We start from the raw sequence: 22,018 nt of genomic DNA, 5'->3' as shown, positions 1-22,018 counted from the left end.
TGGCCCCAGACTAATATCTAGTATGGTTAGAACATCTTATCTCTTGTCATCTTGTTAGTTAAGCTTCATGCAAACATCCTCTGCCTGTAAGAGTGGGTGAGCCAGTTGAGCTGCTCTGAAGAAACTGGCTCTGCCTGCAGCCCCAGTTTGGCTCATATATGAACTCACATACGTGCACATATGCAAGAAAAACATCCTTGGTTCTTTATAATAGAATTATACATCTGACAGCAAAACATCTCTGTTTTGCCACAAAGACTGAGCTGTGAGTCACATGAAATGCAGAAGGGGTCTTTGAAGCAAACGGTTAATATTCTACCACTACCAGGAAGTCAGTCTCAAAAGGTTTTTTTTTTCTTTGTTGTTCTCACAAAAACAGCCTGCTGATAAACAGAAGAAGTTTGGGGAAATACAAAAACATTATGGTGAATATGTTTCCTCATGTGTGTTCAACCCGGGCTGCAACAGGTAAACACTCTCAGAAAAGTCTACTGGAATCACATGTAACTGACTCAAACACATATTCACACACTGTATAAAATAAATATTATGAAAAAGAATACAATTATTATATTGCAGTATATGATATAAGTACAGTTATGCGTAATATACATAACCATGATTCAGGTTCATACAAACTGACAAAAATTACACCACATATTCTTGTTATAAGGTTAAATTTTGAGGAAATGCTTGTAATGCTCTCTATGAACATTCTTCAAAGTTTAATTGAAAACTGTTACTATACTTATCTACTTTGAAAAGTTATTCAGTGCTGTTCTTTAAATGGTGGTCTGATGTTTTTGCCATCAGTTCAAACTCCAGTATATAAACAGGGATCAGATATAAGGATCAGCAGTACAGCCAATGGTTGGATGGATGGTAAAACAATCTTAGGCGTGTCCTTTGAGTGCAAAAGCCACTATATGTAACTTTAATTTGTAAAATGTTGACACAGCTGTTCCTGATTTGAGCCACATTGACTGAACAGATACTGTTGCTACAGACTGCCCTCTTCTGGTAGAAGCTTGTAACAGCAAAACCTTCTGCATTTGTTGTCCATCGCTTATAAAACTGAATTTAACACAAGTGTAAATCCACCAGTCACACTCACTTGCAGCTGATGAGACAGGTCATACAGAAAATGGGTTTATTTGTAATACAGCGGGATTTTGTTAGTTGTCTTACATTACATGTAGATGTCTCCATGCATTCAGCATTGAAACATGGTCTTCACCTTTTGTTTTTTTATAATCTACTTGTGTAACTATAACGGTACAGAATGAATAAATTTCTTTTTTTGTACTGATTATCATCGTTTCACAAACGGTCTACATCAAAGTTTCTTTTCACCCTGAAATGAACCAAAGAAATCTACCACCAAATATGAATCAAGCATTCTGGCAAATCAAAAGATACCTTCTTGAACTGTGGTGCAAATTCTGCCTAGAGAAATGAATATGTAACTTATTCTTTATAGATAAAATATATGTGACTCCAAATTGGAACCAAACGAGCTGAGAAGAAATCAATTTAAAGTCATCACTAAATATAAGGCCACAAAACCCAAAAGATCAAACACACAATTTGACATATAATAGATGATAAATGTGAATGATGTGCACTGATAAGTTGGTGGACTGGATATACAGAGAGTTGTACTGTCACTGGTGTATGATCAGTAGTACCCATGTATGGCACACAGAAATAGTTTTATTAACAAAAACCTGTGGGTTCTGCTGGTGCCACAGCTGACGCAGTAATGTTCAGAAGTGATTCGCACCAAGACACTGATCTGCATACCCTGTTTTTTCTTTCACATAATTATGCTGCCACATCACTGAAATAAAGGAATGTGCATGTCAACTAAATATCATTACAGCCATGATGATATTCACATTCAGCAACACAGAATTTTCAGGGACAGAGCAATCCCCCGATATGCACATCTGGGACACACAAAGTGAGAGCAACCTGATGCAGTTTGAATACTCATATGGACAGAGACAAGTAGCAGCTGTGCAGGTCATGTGCGCTGTGTTTAGGTGCAGGTTGACCTATATACTACTTTTACATTAAAAGACCATAAAGCTGACTAAGCTATTTTAAGCATGTGTGCCAACTAATGCAGAAAATGGTGGCAGTTAGAGGAAATCTATGGTCAACATGCAGCTCAGAGGATGGAAACGTATGCAGCAGTGCCAACGAGATCTACCAGGATGTATGCAGGTCAGGCTTCCACACAGGGAGTAGAAACATGTGACAGGGGAAACTCCACCCCCGCTGGCTTTGTCTCCTTCACAGAATTGTTCTCCATTAATACTGTATAGGTCGCTTGCACAAACACATACAGTGTGTTTTCACACTCACAGGCGTGTACACACTTTATCTGAGTATCAAAGTGCCTCAGCATTGCTCACAAATTCAAAGGGAGAGGAAAGCATTAAAGTGAATCATGGTGACATGGAGCTGCCAGCTGTGACTGCTCCCAAACAAAACAAATGGCTATGGAAAAAAAACAGGAAGTGCAACTGACAGAACATTTCTTTTCATAAATGACCGACAGCTGAAAAATATAAATCAACAAAAAAGTCATACATGACTCAAGCTGACTCAGCGGAGTCACACACGACTCGGTACAGCATCTAGAGACTAACATACAGCACTCTGCACCTAAGGACAAGATGTGGACACAGGAAAAGCAAGTGTATGAAGTGACTGCTTATGGTTAGTATGCATTTGTGTGTGTGTGTGGAATGATTAAATATTGAGTACATAAGAATTTGTTTTCAATAATCACTGAAAACTATTAGAAACCTCAACAGACTGAAAAAAAAAGCTTAAAATCTCCTCCAGTCACAGACGCTTGCTACACCTATCAACCCAAACCCTTGAACCTAACCCACATTCCCAAAACAAATAAAATGCCGGTGTGGCTGCTGTTTCCAGTTTTCTTCTTATTTCTTGTTCTTGAGTTGATTGGCCAACCAATCAAGGCCCTCATAGAGGCCGTCACCGCTGGTGGCACAGGTGGCCTGGATGTACCAGTTACGGTGGCGCAGGGAGTGTAAGCCCAACTTGTCTGTGATCTCTGCGGCGTTCATGGCGTTTGGCAAGTCCTGTCAAAGAGGCGAGTGGTCAGTTAGTGATAAGGATAGTGGTTTCACAGGAGGTGGTGTGAGAGCGGTATCTAACTTCTTATCAAACTCTGTGAAAGAAAACAAATAAGCTTATTTACCTAAATGTAGAACCTCTCTTTTAACTTTTAAACATTCACGACAAAGCAAAACAACCAACATTAGCAACAGAAAGGTAGCATTTGAACATTTGGGTGCCATTGTTTTATAGTCACATAAACTAATAAAATTAATGACTAGTTTGATAAACAATTAATTGTTTAAGTTAAGGCAAAAAATGCCAGGTCCAACTTCTCCAACTTGATGATTGGTTGTGCTTTTCTGTTTCATATTTTTATCAGTTTATCATTGTGCACATGAACTAGACTGTAATGGACATTTTTTTTACCATCTTCTGAATTTTTTTTAATAGAGAAAACAATTATTGGATATTTAGGAAAGTACAGGCAGGTTTACTGATAATGAAAATCATTGTTAGTTTATGGCCATCATTACATCATATACGGTTGAAGTCAGAAGTTTACATACACTTAGGTTGAAGTCATTAAAACTGATTTTTTAACCACTCCACAGATTTCGTAACAAACTCTCATTTTGGCAAGTCGGTTAGGACATGTGCTTTATGTATGACATAAGTAATTTCTCCAACAGTTGTTTACAGATAAACTTTTTTCACTTATAATTCACTATATCGCAATACCAGCAGGTCAGAGGTTTACATACACTCAGATGAGAAGAGTCCAGAAAATAATGTCATGGATTTAGGAGCTTCTGATAGGCTAACTGATATAATGTGAGTCAACAGGAGGTGTACCTGTGGATGTGTTTTAAGGCCTGTCTTCAAACTCGGTACCTCTTTGTTTGACATCATAGGAAAATCAAAAGAAATCAGTCAAGACCTCATAAATAAATAAATATTCCTCCACAAGTCTGGTTCATCCTGGGGAGCAATTTTCAAACACCTGAAAGTACCATGTTCATCTGTATAAACAATACCATGCAAGTATAAACACCACGGGACAATGTAGCCATCATACCAGTCAGAAAGGAGACAGGTTCTGTCTCCTAGAGATGAACATACTTTGGTCTGAAAAGTACAAATCAATCGCAGAACAACAGCAAAGGACCTTATAAAAACACGGGAGGAAAATGGTACCAACGTATCCACAGTAAAACAAGTCCTGTATCGACATAACCTGAAAGGCTGCTCAGCGAGGCACAAACCACTGCTCCGAGACCACCATAACAAAGGCAGACTACGGTTTGCATCTACTATTATTCTGACACTTCACATTCTTAAAGTAAAGCAGTGATCCTAACTGACCTAAGACTGGAAGTATTTATAGGATTAAATGTCAGGAGTTGTGGAAAAACTGAGTTTAAACGTATTTGGCTAAGGTGTATGTAAACTTCTGACTTCAACTGTACATGCTACTGGAAAAAATACAACTAGGTCACAAGTAAAAGATTTGGGAGTTTTTGAGGTGTGGGACAATTTCACATAATGTTAATGATAATATTAATTATATTATGATAATATATGATAATATTAATTAATGTCTTAGTATCTGTTATTCCTGTTCCCCATTCAGCCCTGGATTGTTTTCAAGTTCTTCCATCCTCCTTTCTTTTACCCCCTCTTTTCATGAAGTTATTAATTCAGCATCACATACCATATATACTGAATTTCTAACAGTTAATAATATCTATGAATTTAGATCCTAATTAGTTATATCAACTTAAAGCAGAAGCAGTAATGCACTGTTCCACTGTACAGTTTTAATGCACAAACAGGGTCTATAGAAGAGTCATCAGAAGGAAACCTTAACTGCGACTTTATCAAAAAAAGTCAACATCTGAAATATTCAGAGCAATATCTGAAGATGCCAGAGCCATTTCGGAAACAAATGCTGTGCACACATGATATTAATCTTAAAGCTAGTCAGATTTTAAATGCAATGTGCTGCAAGACAGCCTAAAAATATCTCAGCCTGGAGTGATGTGCAGGAAGAGGAGTAGGTGAAAATTAAATCTGTGACATGAACAGAAACAACTTTTGAAAAAGGCAATTTTTTATGTGTGTCTGCTGTGGCTGTATTTACTTCTTTTCAAATCTAAATTCAACAAAACATTGGATTTGCTCAGAGGTCCCCAAGCAATTATTACAATGGTGTATGCACAACAATAATGGTTCCTTGCCTGTTTGTTGGCGAAAACAAGGAGGACCGCATCTCTCAGTTCATCCTCAGCCAGCATCCTCATTAGCTCCTCTCGTGCTTCGTTCACACGCTCTCTGTCATTACTGTCCACCACAAAGATTAAACCTGAAACAACAAGAAGAACATCCATCCATCCATCCATTATCTCCACTGCTTATCTCGAGAAGTGTTCCTCTGTTTAGGCAGGTGTTAGCTCTGTTTACCCTGTGTGTTTTGAAAGTAGTGTCTCCAAAGGGGGCGGATTTTGTCCTGCCCACCTACATCCCACACAGTGAAGCTGATGTTCTTGTACTCCACTGTCTCCACATTAAACCCTGAAAAGAAGAGTGAGATCAGACACCATGTAAAACAAGCACAGTGGTCTATCTTTAGTGTGCACGTAGATATTTTACTACTATGTGCACCTACCAATGGTTGGGATTGTGGTGACTATTTCTCCCAGTTTGAGCTTGTATAGGATTGTTGTTTTTCCTGCTGCGTCAAGCCCCACCATCAAGATTCTCATCTCCTTCTTTCCTATGAGGCTCTTCAGCAAATTTCCAAAAATGTTCCCCATGATGCAGAGCAGGTTTTTAAACTTTAGTGCTGTTGTTCTGCAATGTCTCAGTTGTTGAGCAGGGAGGGCTGAACTGAAACACAGCAAATAACCATTTAGTATTACTTTTAGATGTGTTGCAGTATTGCAAGGAAAACATTTTTAAAAAATGATGTTGGTCTAAATTATTAACACTTTTCAATAAAAAACTGAATTATAGATAAGCCAAAGTGTCTGTAAGGCCTTTGGTAAGTTAATAGTAAAGGAATTGCTCCAGCTAACCCCCTCGCACCTTAGGAAAACAAAACTAAACATTACACTACCATACCAGAAAATCTCACTTCTAAAAAGCACACCCCAAGACAGGTGCAAAACTATGGTAATTGCCCACAGTCATAATCGCAGTCAGTGCCATGACTCCAGGCTACAGCGCAATCTGTTCAGACCCTCTCTGTTTTTGTTTTTCCTTTGAATGTTAACCTAAAACAACTCAAAAGCCCTGAGAGCACATACAAACTGTCCTACATTACCAGGCCTGGCTTGAACACAAAACCGGAGACAAAGAAACAGAAGAAGGCTACACTTCCATTATAGTCCAGTAATGCTGAGCTGTGCCATTTTAAAATGCAGCACAATGTCACAACATATTGTATGCTACATTAGGTCATGTCAAGTAAATTTTCTTTATATAACCATGATCACAAATTAGCCTCAGAGGACTTTACGATCAGCACAATATGCAGCACCCTCTGTCTTTAGATTCTCACCTCAGATAAGGAAAAGCTCTTCAACAGGGAAAAAGAAAGCCCAGGAAAAGCAACAGAAAATGGATCCTTCTTTCAGGATGGGCAGAATTAGCAATAATAAAAATACCATATTGTGAAACAAAGTGATAATATTATTTGAATATGGTGCAAACACACACTCACTGGCCTCTTTATTAGGTACACCTGTACCATTGTATGCAATTCAATGCAAGACTTCTGCCTTAACATCTGTGTTTATGATGTTCAAAATGTTTCAGTGAAATTGTCATAAATGTAAAAATTAAATTATATGTTTATTACTGGACTACATTATATTAGAGGTGTCTCTACATTTTTGTCCTCCCCAGCTACATACATGAGAGGGTCGGAATATTTGGAGTGTGGTGAGTGTACATGGAAAAATATGCATCACAGAAGACACAAAACGGCTTCTAGGTGCTGAACAGCACTGGTAGGACCAATGAGTGGCTAAAATGCTTTTAATATACAATTGTCAACACAGGACATGAGTCAAATATATTTCCAGTGTCCAATATACACTGTGAGAGTAAGAACTGCACAGTGATTTCACGCATATCCTGTTGTTTTCTTGTTTTCCAGTGTGGGCAAAAAAGACAAGGTGTTTCAATTTATATCTATAGTACTGTATATCTCAAGGCATTCTTATCAAAAAAGTGCCTTGGCCTAATCGTCCTACAGCAACAATGAGAGACTCAATTCAAAAAGAGCACATTTCTATTTTAGATAGAACCTAAAAAGTATGGATGTCAGAGCTGCAGCCCTGTCCATGGTGCTGAAGAGGATCGCGACACTATCGCTGCTCATCCAACACACGACGTTTAACTATCTCCCGGATCAACTATGAGCTCTTTACAACTACTGTCTGGGAGCAGGGCCGCGACACGCCGGTCTGATCATGACAACTTGGCTCCAGGTGACTCAGATTACGTTAGTTAGCCAGGGATGCTACGGTAGGTAATGTTGCAGCTATCCTGCTGTTATCAGCCATTAACATCGACCCCGCACATCTCTGCGTTTTTGCTGAAGATGTATTCTTTATTTCAGCATATAAGATCGATAATTTTCTCGTTTTCTGATCTGTTATAAACTAATATATCATTGTAGTGTAACCATAACCGTTAAATGGATGAGACAAACGGTAGCTAGCGAGAAGGCTATCTGGTATTCTCCTCATTCACTCCATTCATATATCCGCTTATCACGTCAGAAAGCACCATGCTGCCAGCGAGACGCCCGCCGCTGCTTCAGGCCGGAGAACACTGAGGCTACATAACCATCACAGCACAGACAAACACAACGTTCATTTATGGGACCTACATGTATATTCGCAGGTTGATGATAGTACCAGGGTCCTCACTTACCTTGGCTGAGTAGTCCTCTACTAAATATCTCACGATATTTTCCGGGGACAACTCAGCAGTTAACGAGATCTCGCGAGAGTAGGTGTCAAAACCAACCCAATACAGTACTTGAGAAAGGACGATAACGTTTGTATAGGCTAGAGGCTTGTTAACAATTTGACATTGGCTTTTGGAACATTTTCACCGCAGTCCTGATTTGTGTTATAAAACACAGGCAATATTTTTAATACTGTCGCAGTAAAATGGGATCTGAACAGAGATGTGAAAATGGTGTCCTTTGTTTTATTGGCCAGTGATTTACTTCCACATCAGTCTGCCTTGTCAAGACTTAAAATATTATCTCCCATATAATAATTTTACGGATTAATTATGAACACAACTAAGTATAAATACAGGTTGTACAGACCTGATTGTGGTAGCAGCTAACAATTTTTAATAAATGTGTTTCAAGTCCCCTCACACCCATTCCTCAAAAGAAATTTTAGTCCTGATGACTCCACTTTGGGCACAACTCCCCTCACCGTGCATGTCAGCCAGGGCTGAAAGCCTGGGTTCTGGTAATATTACTGGTGAAGAACTGTGCAAAAAACTGTCTTAAGTGTTTTTACTCTATTTTTATGAAGGCTCTTCAGCTTCAGAGAGTGTCACATCTCTGGATAGACAGTAATTGTACCTGTGCTCAAGATTAAAGGACCTACATTTCTTATTGACTTTCAACCCGTAGCACTTACTTCTCTTGATATGAAGACCCTTGAGAAAAATGAGATTTTGAATGAGATTCTGAACATGTTGGACCCACTATGATTTCCTTTATAAGGCAGGAGGGGGTGTGGAGGTTACTGTAGGCACCCTACTTCACAGGGATCAGAGGCATTTGGATGGCATCAAGAACTTTGCATGGCTGCTTTTTATTGATTTTTTTCTCTGCTTTTAACTGTATCCAACCTCATATTTTATCAGACTGCCTCACTAACAGTTTCAACATTGATTCTGGTTCAATATCTTGGTTGAATGACTTTTTTTTATTGAACCAGTCTCAGAAAGTGAGAGTTAAGGGAGTTTTATCTGATGTCCTTTTATCCTCCACTGGCTCCACCCATGGGTGTGTTCTTTCACCTCTTTTATTTGTTTTATATACCAGTGAGTGTCACAGCCATCATAAGGGCAGACATAAAGTTAAGTTTACAGATTATTCTGTGATTATGTCTTTATTTAATGAAGATGATCTTGACCATGGCCCAGTAGTAGATGAATTTAGTGATAGATGTAAATACTCTTTTTTGACAACAAATGTGTCAAAAAAGAAAGGAAATGATTATGGACGTTACCTAATTGCTACTGATCCTGACAACTAAACCCCTTCGTCTGTGTGAAGTTACTGAGTTTTTAGGAAATGGTGAGATTATCTTCAGTATTACATAACTCTTGTGCAATATTGTCATCCTCAGATGAGGAACAAAGTTTAGTTTCTTAACTGAAGTACTGGAAATGATCATGCAATCACTGGCAAAAATATAAATGGTAGAAAACTGTTTAGTGTGACATTGTACTTATGTGTGATGTTACTGTGTAATATGATTCATAATGAGATGATTTCACCAGGTTTTACCACAGAAAATGTGTTATTTATACGAGCCTCGTGAATTTTAAAACCTAGTTGAATTCATTGCTATTTTGGTGCCAACTGAGGCAGAATTTTATGTATCTTGATCATAAACCTATTCAGTAAGATGAATTTAAATTCTACCATGTAGCTGCTTATATGATGCACACATTTGCTTTAGCATATTGTTACATAAAAGATGGATGATCAAGTTTCATGGTTAGACATGAATAAGCAACAAGGTGTGTCAGCTCAAAACCCAGGACATTTATCATTAATGCATTTGTCTTAGATTTTCTAGAGTATTCAGGATGTCTTTCTACATGGTGGAATCTGTGACAGCACTATACTGAAACTGAAACTGAAAATAAGTGATAAAGGTGTGAGTCATAGGTTGCACAAATTTATCAAATGACCATAAATGCATACCAACATGGTCAGCTTTGGAGCCTCCTTGAAGGTCTGGTGCCCCAGGGCTGTTGCCTGCTTTCCTCTGGTTGTTAATTCAGCTCTGCATACACCCAGTACACCGGCTTTGTGTAATAATGAGGTGTCATCTGTAAAATTAAGCATGAATGAACTGGGCATAATCATTTAAGCAACACTGCATTTCGATTAACTGTTTAGTAGGCTAATGTTTAAAATGTAGTTATATGAGATTAAAGGCCCTGGAAACATTTATGTTGTCAGTGAGATTGAAAACAAACATAAACAATATTTTCTGGCAAAGTTAGGACAGTTTTGTTTATTTGCTTATTTATTATTTTGTTTGCTTTTGTTTTTTCTGTAGTTTGAAGTGGCTCATGTTGTGATGTCATGTATTTTTGTGCACCAGTCAGAGTTTAGCTATTTTTGAATGAAATTAGGCTGTTGAAGGTGGGTTTGGGAATGTTATCAGACCACTGTCAAGCAAATGTGATGTGTTTTTAATTGAACTTGTTGCCTATTTATCTTTGGATATATATTGTCACGCAGACTTGGGGGGTCAGAGAGACAGGTTTTCGTGGTCTTTAGTCTATTTTTACAGCATAATTCACATCACTTCCGGGTTGAAGCTGCGTTCTGTCATCTTCACATCTCTGCAGTCCGGTCCACCGGGCTAGGACTGGCAGCGACATGGCGGATGTGCAGCATGTCTGCTCAGAGCCGGGCAGGAGCTGCACAGCGCCGCCCCCAGCGCCTCCGCTTCCCACCCACCACGGCAGCCTGATGGGATGCTGGCGGAATGTGTGAGGCGGGCTCTTTAGGGAGACCCAGGTGTTGGGACCACGTCCGCGGACTGCTAGTTCTTATCGCTCCAGTTTTATAACACATCAGCATTAGCTGGTGCTGAGCCATTTTGGACACAGGGATCGACGGACAGACTGGCGCTATATCGCTCTCACCGCTGCTGTGTTCAGAAGCCTATACGGAAATAGTTGGATGGCAGCTCTTTTGCAGAAGTTCACAATGAAGAGCAGCGTTTTTCTGATTCTTCTCGCCGTTTTCACCTGTGGACTCCTACAAGCAGACGACAGTGCCTCACACGAGCTGCTGGTGGAGACTTTGGTGAGTGGGACACGCGTATTACAATGTAACAGTCACGCTGCAGCGACACAACAGCACTTACACATCAAATGCAACTGTGTTAACACTTAACTCTTCTGACCAAAGGTGAGACCTGAAACTTGCTCTGCACTTTCCAGAATGGGAGACACGCTGCAAATCCACTACACGGTAAGACAGAACAGCAGTCACTTCTTCGTTGTCGGCTTCATGTGTAACAACAATCCAGCCTGCTCAGTGTGCACTGTACAACGATTTGAAGGGAAACCGGACAACACCGGCCCGGCTGATGACGAACGCAACTGTTGTCTATGTGGCAACGTCTGCGTGAACGATGTGGACGCAGCTGTGTTAGTGCACTGACACATATGGATAACAAACAGTTATGCGGTGTGCACCTGGTTGAAATGGCCACTGACTGAACATGGGGCAGACAGAGGTTTAGTGTACCCTATGTTAGTGTGGTTTGTCTGCAGTTAGCTGGTGTGTGGCATCGTCTCTGCTTTTACACCGATGGGGCGGTTCAACACGTCAGCAGTAACAGCTCGTCTGTCAGTGGGGCAGCACCACAACCAGTGAGTGCATGCGCTGTACTGGAGGCTCCTGGTTTTCAGTCCTCACACATGTTGATCTCCAGGAATGTAAAAGCCATTTATAATATGAATTTAAGCTACAAGATAGGGCAACACAATGTAATAGGTCAGTCGGTTTGCTCATTTGACCTGTTGTCATTAAAATTCAGTCAACTCCACTATGTGCCTCTCATGTATTACCAACACAATGGGTTGATAGAACAAATCAACTGATTTTCCTGAAAAATAAATACCTGCCAATCATTGGTAGGTAGACCATTTGAATTTTTTGTATGTTGTTGTAGTCTGAAAGTATGAATTTAACAATACAACCAGCTCACGATTCAGTTCGACACGTTCACACTAACAGTGAGAAGGAAAACTGTCACAATTATTTATTAGTTCTTAGGTATGTAAATTCCCAAAAATAGTTTTCAAACATTTTGTTTCTTATTCAGACATTTCCCTTATTTTGTATGTTAGAGTGTGGCTAATGTAATGTGTAGCTAAGCTAACTGTACTGAATGTCAGGGTCAGCAGCTGGTTGGTTAAGTAAACAGACTGGCCTGTTGTCCCCTCATGCATTCACATAAATTACATAGGAGTCTTGACTTGATTTTGTGATCCATGTTTTTGAATCACAACATATTGTTCCACAATGCATTGTTACACCAGGAACATATGTCATCTCTGGCTGGAGCAACGATTCTAAAAAAAAATTTCGGTGTGCTACAGGCAGAATATTTTTAATTGGGACAGTTAAAATTCTTGAGGATTTTGGAATTGGATTTTAGAACATTAGTAAGTCTTATTAAATGTAAAATCAGTTACACATGTTACATTGTCCATGCACATAAACAACATTATAAACAAATAAAGAATATTTCCTGTATGTGCATCTTGAACCACAGAATAAAGTTATTTTGGGGCTGTATGTCTTTCCTCTGCATCCATGTTGGCTCTATCCTATATTGCCACAGTTATGCCTTTTAATAAATGCTGGCCATGTGACCTGTACATCAAAATAAACCTTACATAAAGAGCACCAGACTTTTAACCAAACATAATTTTAAGATGGTACATTTATAAACAATATAAACAAACATCTCAATGAAACCTATCTCAGAGACAGCTACTATCTCATGCCTCTCAATGTTTTACTGTCCAGGGTAAACTAATGGATGGAAAAGTTATTGACTCATCTCTGTCCCGGGACCCTCTTGTTGTTGAGCTGGGGAAGAGGACAGTGATTCCTGGTAAGTTAAAGAATATTCCTTTTGTGTAGGTTGTGTTGCTCAGTCAGTGACTGATTTGGCTACATCTGGGAGATAACTGCTGGGTGCTGTGTGGCAGGGAATTTGCTTGCCTTGCTGATTGGCTTTGTGTGATTTTCTTATCAGGTCTGGAACAAAGCTTGGTTGGCGTGTGTGAGGGGTAAGTGTATATTAAGGTCCATTGGAGTGAAAGAGCTTAGCATTGGATTTACTTTACAGTTGCATGCAGTCAGGAATCAAATAAAAAGATTCAAAAGTTAACGGTTTTGTGATGGAATCTGAGAAATGCTTCTAGAGGAAATATGTTTTGTATTTGTCATCCAGGCAAAAAATCAAAGCCACTATTCCCTCTCATCTTGCATATGGGAAAAAAGGTTACCCTCCTACAGTTCCAGGTACTGAACACATGCACACGAGTACACACACACACGCTGTTTCCATAACTTCAGGAGACATTACACTGACTTACATTCATTTCTTGGAGACTTAAGCTTGATTTATGGTTCTCTGTTGAATCTACATGGAGCCTACACTGAGTCTACACAAGTGGCCTGTGCCATTGTAAGCAGTTATACTTGTGCGCCGGTGTTTCTGTTTCACGCTGCAATTACACCATCAAAACGGTAGTTGACCGTGGGGTTTCTATGCCACTGTGTTGCATTTCTGCACAACTTACTAACAATGATGACTGAAACTGAGCGGGTCATGTTGAAGTTAAAACTAATAGATGCTGAATAGCAGCTACGTTTACTGAAATTACTGTAACACAGATAAGAAAGTAGATGTTGGAGGAGATGTTCTGTACAACCACTGAACCACATGAGGCACAATTAGGGGGGATTTTCCGTGCTTGTCTGGCTGAGAGACATGAACGATAAAATGCGATATAACCAATCACAACTGTTGCAGTCTGCATCACCATGACGTGTAATTACTGTACATTTGTGGAGAGGTGCATGTCAGGCAACGTGTAGGGTATGAGGCTTAACCTAACCTTATACTACCCATAAACCAAGTCATCACTCTAAAATGTACTCATTTACTTTTTGGGGACTTTTTGTCCCCATATGGACATTGAGTGAAATATACTTGCACATTATGCTACCACACACTTCCCTTCTTGCTATACATAATACAGCTGCATATTTTATACTACAGTGAATTTGACTTGATTTGTCCTAGGTGATGCTGCTCTGGAGTTTGAAGTGGAGGTGATTTCGGTAACACAGCAGACACCATGGCAGAAAATGATCAATGACGTGTTACCCCTTGTTTGTTTGGCCCTGGTGCCCACTCTACTCGGCTTGGTGGGACTGTACCTCTACAGAAAGGCCAATGACCAGAAACCCAGCAAAAAGAAAGCAAAGGATAAGAAGATCAAGAAGAAATAATGACAAGGCACAGAACTATTTAAATAAACATTTTAAATTGTATTTTGTGTTCTTTATGTGTATTTAGTATTATACATGCTTTTAATAGATGTATTCAGACTTGGAATTAAAGTATTTTGAAAATACAACCATTACCTTTAAACTTTGGTGTTTAGAGTATGTGTTGCCCAGCACTAACAAAGAAGTTGCACATTCATGAGGTTGAAGAATCTGCTCATCTGTATTCAGAAACAGCAGCTGAGGCTGAATCTTGTGATAGTGGTGCTACAACCCTAATAAATCTATACAACTTGTAACTATTAGTACGGTTTAAGCAGCAGTTGAGTTACATATTATAGGAGTGCAGAATTATAAACTCTCTTGATGGTGTTGGACTTAACCGTCCTGCATGTTCGTTTCTGAGGAAGAGTCAAAGTCAGAACAACCTTTAAAATATTTATTACAATGTTAAAGAAAAGCAATTACAGAGCTCTGGGTTCCGTCTCTATCTGAAGCCCTGACCCTCAACAGCAAAACCGTTCAACTCGTCTTCAGTACGAGAGGGAACACCTACCCTCCTGGAAACCCAATTTCTTATACAAATTTGAAATGTGCAATGTGGGTTGATCTGGTGCCTCTCATGCTGTCCCATTGGTGTTTCAGTCCGTCCGTCCTCTCTGGTCCAATCATCCAAGACCGCGCCCTAAGAAGGGGAAGAAATCCTATACTGCCTGAATTCCTATAGACACACTCACTTCTTCCTATGTTTCCTACTACCTGCTCCATGTTACTAATTAAAACTGTCTTGCCTGTGTGTGTGTGTGTGTGTGTGCATGATGTTTCTACCTTTAAAGCTTTCTCCTCCACATGCGTCCAGATCTAATCTCTGTCTCACTAACCTGGGAATTCCAGTGACCTGCAACTCCCCTCACTTTTAGCCCAGTGGTGATAATAAATTCACCGTGGACTCTCTTAGCCAGTGCTGTAAATCTAATGAGATTCAGTAATTTAGTGGACAAGACACTAAAATGTTGAACAGTGCTTCGGTGACTAATACAGTAAATATTAACCAGTGGTTCAGTGAACACATAAGGTAATATGTAACTATGTAAACATAACTGTGACATATAAGTATGTAAACTTATGTATTCTAAAATAAAATCTTAACTCTTCTTTTTCTAATATGATAGACTAGTCATACACATACAAAGTGAACACACAGGTTAAATAAGCAACAATCATGGTGTCAATCTTCTACTAAATAAGTACTTAATTCAATAAAATGTTAGAACTAATCCTAGAGCATAACTTTGTTAATAATTTTACTCCACATTGGTGACTTTTACAAAAAACCTGGCAGCAGAATCAAGAGTAAAAATATGTTACAGAGCAACTTCATGTTAAAGTGCAAGAACACTTTTGGAACAACCTGCACAGTTTTGCTGCTATAATCCAACATTTGACATTCGCCTTCCTAAGTGTGTTTTTCTTTGGATCTTTTGTATGTTTTGCATATCATCTTATGCAAAGAAAGTAAAGGGCAGACAATTTGGAAAGAATACCACAGTGTGTAAAAATGGACTAACTACCAAAAAGGTGACATGTTTGGATATGGTACTAGCATTATTAGAGGGATTTAACTAAATAAACGGCTTGTTTTATGAGTAAGAATAGAAAAAGACACTTAAACAACTGAATAAATAAGGCAATGCCAACGGGCTAGTCACAAATTGAGAACGTAACTACACCTATCTATTTTAAAATATGTTTTCCGGGCAATATATATATAATATTTCTTTTTAAACTGTATTCCATTGATTCTACAGGAAGAACTGAAAAAGTTGTTTAGGATTGTTTTATTAGACTGCGTTGTTCAACAGCAAGGACCCTCTGGTTCAGGTTATTGCAGCTCCGCTCACTTAGTGACGTTTGGATTAAACAGTGTACACTGATATACATCCGGGAATAAAATTTTATTAATGTTATTTTTTTTCACATGAAATTGATTTTGTGTGTGTGTTTTTATTGACGTCGAACAAGAATTTTTATAACTAATGATGATGATAAAGAGGGCGGAGCGATTTGCACTACTTGTCGCCGTACAGCCTCTTCCGGTTCTCTTTTCGGCTTCCCGTGCATCATGGTGAGTATGTTTCAGTTGCGGCCGTATGATAAAACCAGAATAAAATGATGTTATATTTTGCTATTTATATATAATCGTGCCTTTATATGCATTATAAATACGTGTCCAAGCCGCAGTGTAGGGGATGTGCATTAGATTTATCGCGAAAGTTGGTAAAAACGAGGCTAGGCCTAATGCTATCCGATAGCAGGCTAGCCGTTTTGTGCATGTGTTCCTTTAAGCGAGCAAAGTATTACGCCGTTGCTAATGTGGTGAGACCGAATGGATGTGGGACAAACGCTAATGCCGTTGTCTCTTGTGTTTTTAATGATTCAGTTAAAATGAAACGTTAAACAACAAAGCACATAATTTACAACGTTAGCAGCCGCTTAGGCAGAGTGTTTAATGAAACGTCGTGCTCACGACAATGTTACAGGCTATTCACTTAACGAAACAAGGATAAAACGCGCTTTGTAAATGACGTTTACACTGTTAATGGTAAATAGGACTGTAGCTTGTATTTATCCTTAATCTGTTGTCACTTTCTGCCAAATTTGAAAGAGCAGTATGGAAATTTGACAGTTATTTTTTCCCACTAATTTGTAAACATTAAATGTGTCTTGTGCCAAATTTGTGTAAAAGTAAGGTCAAGGTCAAAGTGTTTTGTCATATGCATAGTTAGGAAACGTGTTTCCCTGTACATTGAAATTCTTACTTTGCCGTCCACATGAATGCCGCTTAATACAAGTGAAATATAAAGTAGATGAGCAGTAACACAAATCTAAATAGGCAGTAAAATCACAAATCCAAGGCATTTTAAAGCAGCAAGTGAAGGAAGTAAACAAAAATACAACAAGAACACAGTATAATGCAGAGAGAATATATGCTACATGGGAGCTGTGGAGTGCAATTACTCAGCAGTGAGTGCAATTATGCATGTGCAAAATGAGAATGTAAACAGTACAGATGGAATTACATGAGGTAGATCCTGAGTCAGCTGTTTAGGAGTCTGATGGCAGTCAGAAAGAATTTTTTTTCAGTCTAGAAGTCCTGCATTTCACACTTCTGAGCCTCCGACTGGAGGGCAGGGGTATGAACAGTCTGTGCTGGAGGTCCTTGAAGACCTACACACCCTGCAGTGGTAAATGCTTTGCAGAGAGGGCAGTGGAGTCCTGGTGACTTTCTCCGCAGTCTTTACCACTTTCTGCAGACACTTGCAATCCATAGCAGTTGTGCTGCCATCCCAGATAGTGATGCAGTTGGTCAAGATGCTCTCATTTGTTGAATTGAAAAAGAGCAACATTCAAGTGATTTTATATATATATATATATATATATGCACCACTTTTTTGGTGCTTGATAAATTTGAGATCATTAATGATACACCAAAGTATTGAGGTTCACTATTCAACCAGTAAGACTAATGTAGCTTGTACTAACTGTAGCCTTTGTTTACAGACCAAGAAGAGGAGGAATAACGGTCGTGCTAAGAAGGGCCGCGGGCATGTGCAGCCCATCCGCTGCACCAACTGTGCCCGTTGTGTCCCCAAGGACAAAGCCATCAAGAAGTTTGTCATCAGAAACATAGTGGAAGCAGCGGCTGTGAGGGACATCTCAGAGGCCAGTGTGTTTGACTGTGAGTATATTTGCCTTTTTTTTTTGGTCTTCACACATCATCACAAGCTATTTGTCTTTTGCATTTTTATCCTGGTGCCATATCCTCATGAGCTCCTTTCATATGTCAACTCTGCAGCATATGTTCTACCCAAGCTCTATGTGAAGCTACATTACTGTGTCAGCTGTGCCATCCACAGTAAGGTAGTGAGGAACCGCTCCTGTGAGGCCAGGAAAGACCGCACCCCACCACCCAGGTTCAGGCCCACTGTAAGTATCAGTCACTGAACTACACTCACATGGTCAGTTTAGCTTTATGAAGTCTGATTTCATTGTGGATGCTCTGGACTAATCAGGAAAAATACTGGTGTAGCTATTTATGAAGGTATGGTTCGTTTGAAACTAGCCAGAATGTACAATACCAGAACTGATACACCCAAATGAAGCTGGTTATACCTGTGTTTGACAAGTCAGTATTAGGAATGAGAGTTGTATGAATCTAAACCTGACATTTTTCTGTTTAACAGGCTGGTGCACCAAGAGCTCCTCCAAAGCCTATGTAAAACAGAATTTGAAGATGCTGTTCACCTGAATAAATTCTGAAATCTTTACAAAAACTTGAAGTGTAATGCTTGTTGTTCTTAATGGACCATATGTTGTGCAGTTGTAGGAAAAACAGGCCTGTCACATATTTTATTTGGAATAGACTCTTACAAAACTTACAGTAGTTCAAGATGAAATTACGCAAATGCATAATTACATATGGTACATTTAAAAAGGCTCTGCAGTTATTTAAAGCAATATCAGACCATTTACAGGGGTGGAGAGGTTAACAAAGGGTAAAACTTTAGGGAAATAATTGTGCAACAAGGAAAACATTGGAACACAAAGAACCACAACTAGAGTTAGGTATTTTTCAGAAGCGTAGTCTTGAGTTGATGTAGACTATTACGTGGTTGTTAAGCCTAAAATGAAACTTGACTGTAGGCTGAGGAGGTATCGCATACATCAGGTTTAGAAGTACATTACTGTCCAGTGTAGCACATGGGAATTAAAATAAATCTACACCAAAACAATTTTTTGAAGGAAAAGAGGGGTAGAACATGGTGAATTTGCTCCTGCTTTGTTGCAGAACATTTTTTTCCTACAATATTTGTCATACTGAAGTCCAACACAGCTGATGAGGTTTAAGGTTTGCAGGCTGTTTCCTACTTTATAATCAGGTTATTTCTTTGGTTCCTAGCTGTCAGCATTAAAAGTTGAAAAATTGATCCTGGCCAGGGTCAGTGGTGGTTTTCAGTATACTCTTCAACTGTCATATAAAATTTCTGTTACAGCCATAACAATGCGGAGCCTTCTGTAATACGCAGTGCTTGGACTATGGAATTAACAATGGACAAAACAAGCACTGCACTTAAAATGTGAGGCTTTCAAATGTGGAGAAAATGCAGAAAAGACCTCAGGCCCAAGGCACAATAGCAAAGTTGACTACACATACATAACACCAAGAATCACACCTGGGTCTTTGTGCAGATACAAGTTTTTGCCTAACTCTGTCTACGCTCAGTGAAGATGGGTGGATTAGTCAATGCATTTTTTTGCCCATGCAGGCTGACATGACAGTTTCAATAATCTACTATCATGACTTTGGTGTCAGATCATTTACACTAGATTGCAGAAAACTGCATTTCAATATTTTATTATATTAAGGCAAGATAATCAACTTTGGAAGAAACATTTTAACCATCTATTTAGATTTGTTACAATAACCTGTTGATTACCACAGTGCACTGACTTTTTCCTCTTAAATCTCAAATAGCGATGCGCACCAGTCCAAACAAATGTAGCTCAATGTAAAAACTTTACAATTCTTGAAACATAACTGCATTGAGGTAAATATTTACATAAGTTATTTTAAAGGGGAAATCCCAAATGATCTTTTCTAAATGTTTTCTGCAAAACTAAGGGAGGACCAGAACATTTTAACATCTACAAGGATTTACTAACAGAGCAATGAAAAAGAAAATTTACCTTGCAGCTTCTTCCTAATTCACACCATATGTACAAATATAGTCATTTTCTTTCATTTTAATTTTGCCGCTCTGGTAGGGAAAAGTGCTTAGTAGTAGGAGGAAGTGGTTCTTTGGCTCAGCCATTAGGGAACCATTGTTTGGTGTTTACAGAACCACACAAATCTATAAATAATATGAAAACAAAGTACTTTTTTAATTCCTCTTCACAGAAATATTTCAGAGTTTCTGCTCATTTAGACAACAAAAAGTAAAAATCTATACAGGCTTGAGTTCAGTGCACGACAGAACCAAGGAACCACTCATAATGCTAAATAATGGGGCCTTGAATGGTTCAGTGGTTTCTATTTAGCCTACAAAAAATAAAAAATAAACTTTGAAAAACAACTTTTAATGAGGCTGAAAAGATCTATATTTATCAAATGTCAAAATATTCTGATAAATAAATCTTATTCAGTAAGTCAGATTTCTGTCCAGTTAATGAACGCAAGTCAACTAATGATTTTGACTACTGTTGGTATTTTTCCAGCCTATGAGAAGAATCTAGGAGTCAGCCTGTCACAAACATTCTTTTGAGGCTATTTAAAATGATTACATGGAGACAGATCTCAACATGTCCTCTGTAGCAACACAAACTGGGTATTAATTTGTGCTCAGTTCTGTAATTATGACTAATTAAGTCAGGGGCATCCCAGCAGCCGAAGGGTCACAGCATCGCACATCATGTGCACATGCACAGTGCTGACATTTGTCCCAGGACTCTTCCTCCCTGGCTCCCTTATTTCATGCCTGCCTCTCCATGACACACTGGGTAATAAAGGCTGAGCCCCCCTGCCCAAACCCCCCAAAAAATAAACCTGGACACATCAGCCTGCTCAGTACAACTCTGTCTGTATAGGCAAATATTAACTAGCAACTGTATTATTTTAACATGTAAACAGGCAGCCAGAATCACAAGTTGACAGTGGTCGTTCAACTGACACATTTCGTTTCTACACACAATTACCTAAACAGGATCATTTATTATAAATCACAACTGACAAGGCCAATTTTGAACATTACACCTGGTTCACTCACACTAGTGATTTGTGGGCTGAAATGTGTTTAAAGAAAATGCAAATAAAACATCTTTTTTGGGCTTAATCTGCAAGGATGGTTGTAAACTGCCATTCAACACCGCACTCATTCATGCCATAGCAGCATGGGCCAAATGCCATGCACATTTATTCTTAAAAATCTTTACAGATTTGGTTCTTTACCACCACTTTAATAATAATAAATAATAATAATAAAAAAAAAAACAATCCTACTTTTGTTGAAATGAATAGCAATTGTGCAAAGCTGTAAGCTGGAGACTTTATGGTGTCTAGAAAACAACTAAAGTACTTGTATTGTTTTGTACCTCATGATCTCTAACATCACCTACAGTGATTTGTTTCATGACTGTTGGTAGCTCTTGTCCTTCAGTCTAATTGACAAGGTTTGATCAGAGTGAAGAAAGGCACAATACAATGAATAATACCACCAAAAGTATATTTAAATATAGCATAAATAGGTTAGTGTAGGTTTGCAGTTTGATGTAGTAATGAAAGGGAAAGTGTTAGAAGACTTGTAAAGATCACAACTTCTTGACTAATCTCTAAAACTGTGGCAGTGATACTCGTACTCCTTTCCTAGTGAAAAAAACATTCAATTCGTTTTTCTCACATTTGAGAGAAATGCGCAGGTCCTTGATGTATTCTATAAAATAGTTTAAAATAATCTTAATATTCTGGCAGGTATCGTGCAACACGAGCAGTCATACAAAAGAAAAACACATTTCATACACCCCCCCCCCATGGCCTTCACA

At 38.8% G+C, this 22,018-nt stretch overlaps 3 protein-coding genes across 5 annotated transcripts; 2 read left to right on the top strand and 1 right to left on the bottom strand.

The window, feature by feature from the left end:
* Window positions 1-1,133: 1,133 nt before the first annotated feature.
* arf3b (ADP-ribosylation factor 3b) lies at window positions 1,134-10,197 on the bottom strand. Of its 3 annotated transcripts, none has more exons than XM_020607806.1 (5): window positions 10,073-10,197; window positions 5,765-5,985; window positions 5,560-5,670; window positions 5,337-5,461; window positions 1,134-3,119 (listed from the first exon to the last, which is right to left on the bottom strand). In XM_020607806.1, exons 2-5 carry the CDS (start codon window positions 5,910-5,912, stop codon window positions 2,958-2,960), a joined length of 546 nt encoding a protein of 181 aa, XP_020463462.1. In that variant the 5' UTR covers window positions 5,913-5,985; window positions 10,073-10,197; the 3' UTR covers window positions 1,134-2,957. The 3 variants fall into 3 exon arrangements, with proteins under 3 accessions (XP_020463462.1, XP_020463461.1, XP_020463460.1); XM_020607805.1 differs by lacking the exon at window positions 10,073-10,197 and adding an exon at window positions 8,041-8,114; XM_020607804.1 differs by lacking the exon at window positions 10,073-10,197 and adding an exon at window positions 7,997-8,034.
* A 239-nt stretch (window positions 10,198-10,436) lies between these two features.
* Window positions 10,437-14,465, top strand: fkbp11 (FKBP prolyl isomerase 11). The gene is made up of 6 exons (XM_020607803.1): window positions 10,437-11,191; window positions 11,297-11,359; window positions 12,929-13,016; window positions 13,161-13,194; window positions 13,359-13,429; window positions 14,217-14,465. The coding sequence occupies exons 1-6, from the start codon at window positions 11,066-11,068 to the stop codon at window positions 14,423-14,425; spliced, it is 591 nt and encodes a 196-aa protein (XP_020463459.1). The 5' UTR covers window positions 10,437-11,065; the 3' UTR covers window positions 14,426-14,465.
* Window positions 14,466-16,454: 1,989 nt separating this feature from the next.
* On the top strand, window positions 16,455-18,757 carry LOC109964522 (40S ribosomal protein S26). Its single transcript, XM_020607877.1, has 4 exons — window positions 16,455-16,547; window positions 17,984-18,161; window positions 18,279-18,409; window positions 18,667-18,757. The coding sequence occupies exons 1-4, from the start codon at window positions 16,545-16,547 to the stop codon at window positions 18,700-18,702; spliced, it is 348 nt and encodes a 115-aa protein (XP_020463533.1). The 5' UTR covers window positions 16,455-16,544; the 3' UTR covers window positions 18,703-18,757.
* Window positions 18,758-22,018: the final 3,261 nt, after the last annotated feature.

The sequence above is a fragment of the Monopterus albus genome, unplaced genomic scaffold, assembly GCF_001952655.1.
Source record: "Monopterus albus unplaced genomic scaffold, M_albus_1.0 scaffold89.1, whole genome shotgun sequence".
In the NCBI taxonomy this organism is placed as follows: Eukaryota; Metazoa; Chordata; class Actinopteri; order Synbranchiformes; family Synbranchidae; genus Monopterus; species Monopterus albus.
The sequence above is the reverse complement of the archived record's forward strand: the minus strand, read 5'-3'. Positions and strand labels throughout refer to the sequence as shown.

Excerpts from the sequence above, each read along its gene's own strand:
- fkbp11 (XM_020607803.1), top strand. The coding sequence starts at position 11,066 with ATGGCAGCTCTTTTGCAGAAGTTCACAATGAAGAGCAGCGTTTTTCTG. Across the intron at positions 11,360-12,928 it reads CGCTGCAAATCCACTACACG|GGTAAACTAATGGATGGAAA; the intron begins GTAAGACAGAAC and ends TTTACTGTCCAG. Across the intron at positions 13,017-13,160 it reads GAAGAGGACAGTGATTCCTG|GTCTGGAACAAAGCTTGGTT; the intron begins GTAAGTTAAAGA and ends TTTTCTTATCAG.
- LOC109964522 (XM_020607877.1), top strand. Across the intron at positions 18,162-18,278 it reads AGAGGCCAGTGTGTTTGACT|CATATGTTCTACCCAAGCTC; the intron begins GTGAGTATATTT and ends TCAACTCTGCAG. Across the intron at positions 18,410-18,666 it reads CACCCAGGTTCAGGCCCACT|GCTGGTGCACCAAGAGCTCC; the intron begins GTAAGTATCAGT and ends TCTGTTTAACAG.
- arf3b (XM_020607806.1), bottom strand. The coding sequence starts at position 5,912 with ATGGGGAACATTTTTGGAAATTTGCTGAAGAGCCTCATAGGAAAGAAG. Across the intron at positions 5,671-5,764 it reads CACCACAATCCCAACCATTG|GGTTTAATGTGGAGACAGTG; the intron begins GTAGGTGCACAT and ends TCTTCTTTTCAG. Across the intron at positions 3,120-5,336 it reads TTGTTTTCGCCAACAAACAG|GACTTGCCAAACGCCATGAA; the intron begins GCAAGGAACCAT and ends CCTCTTTGACAG.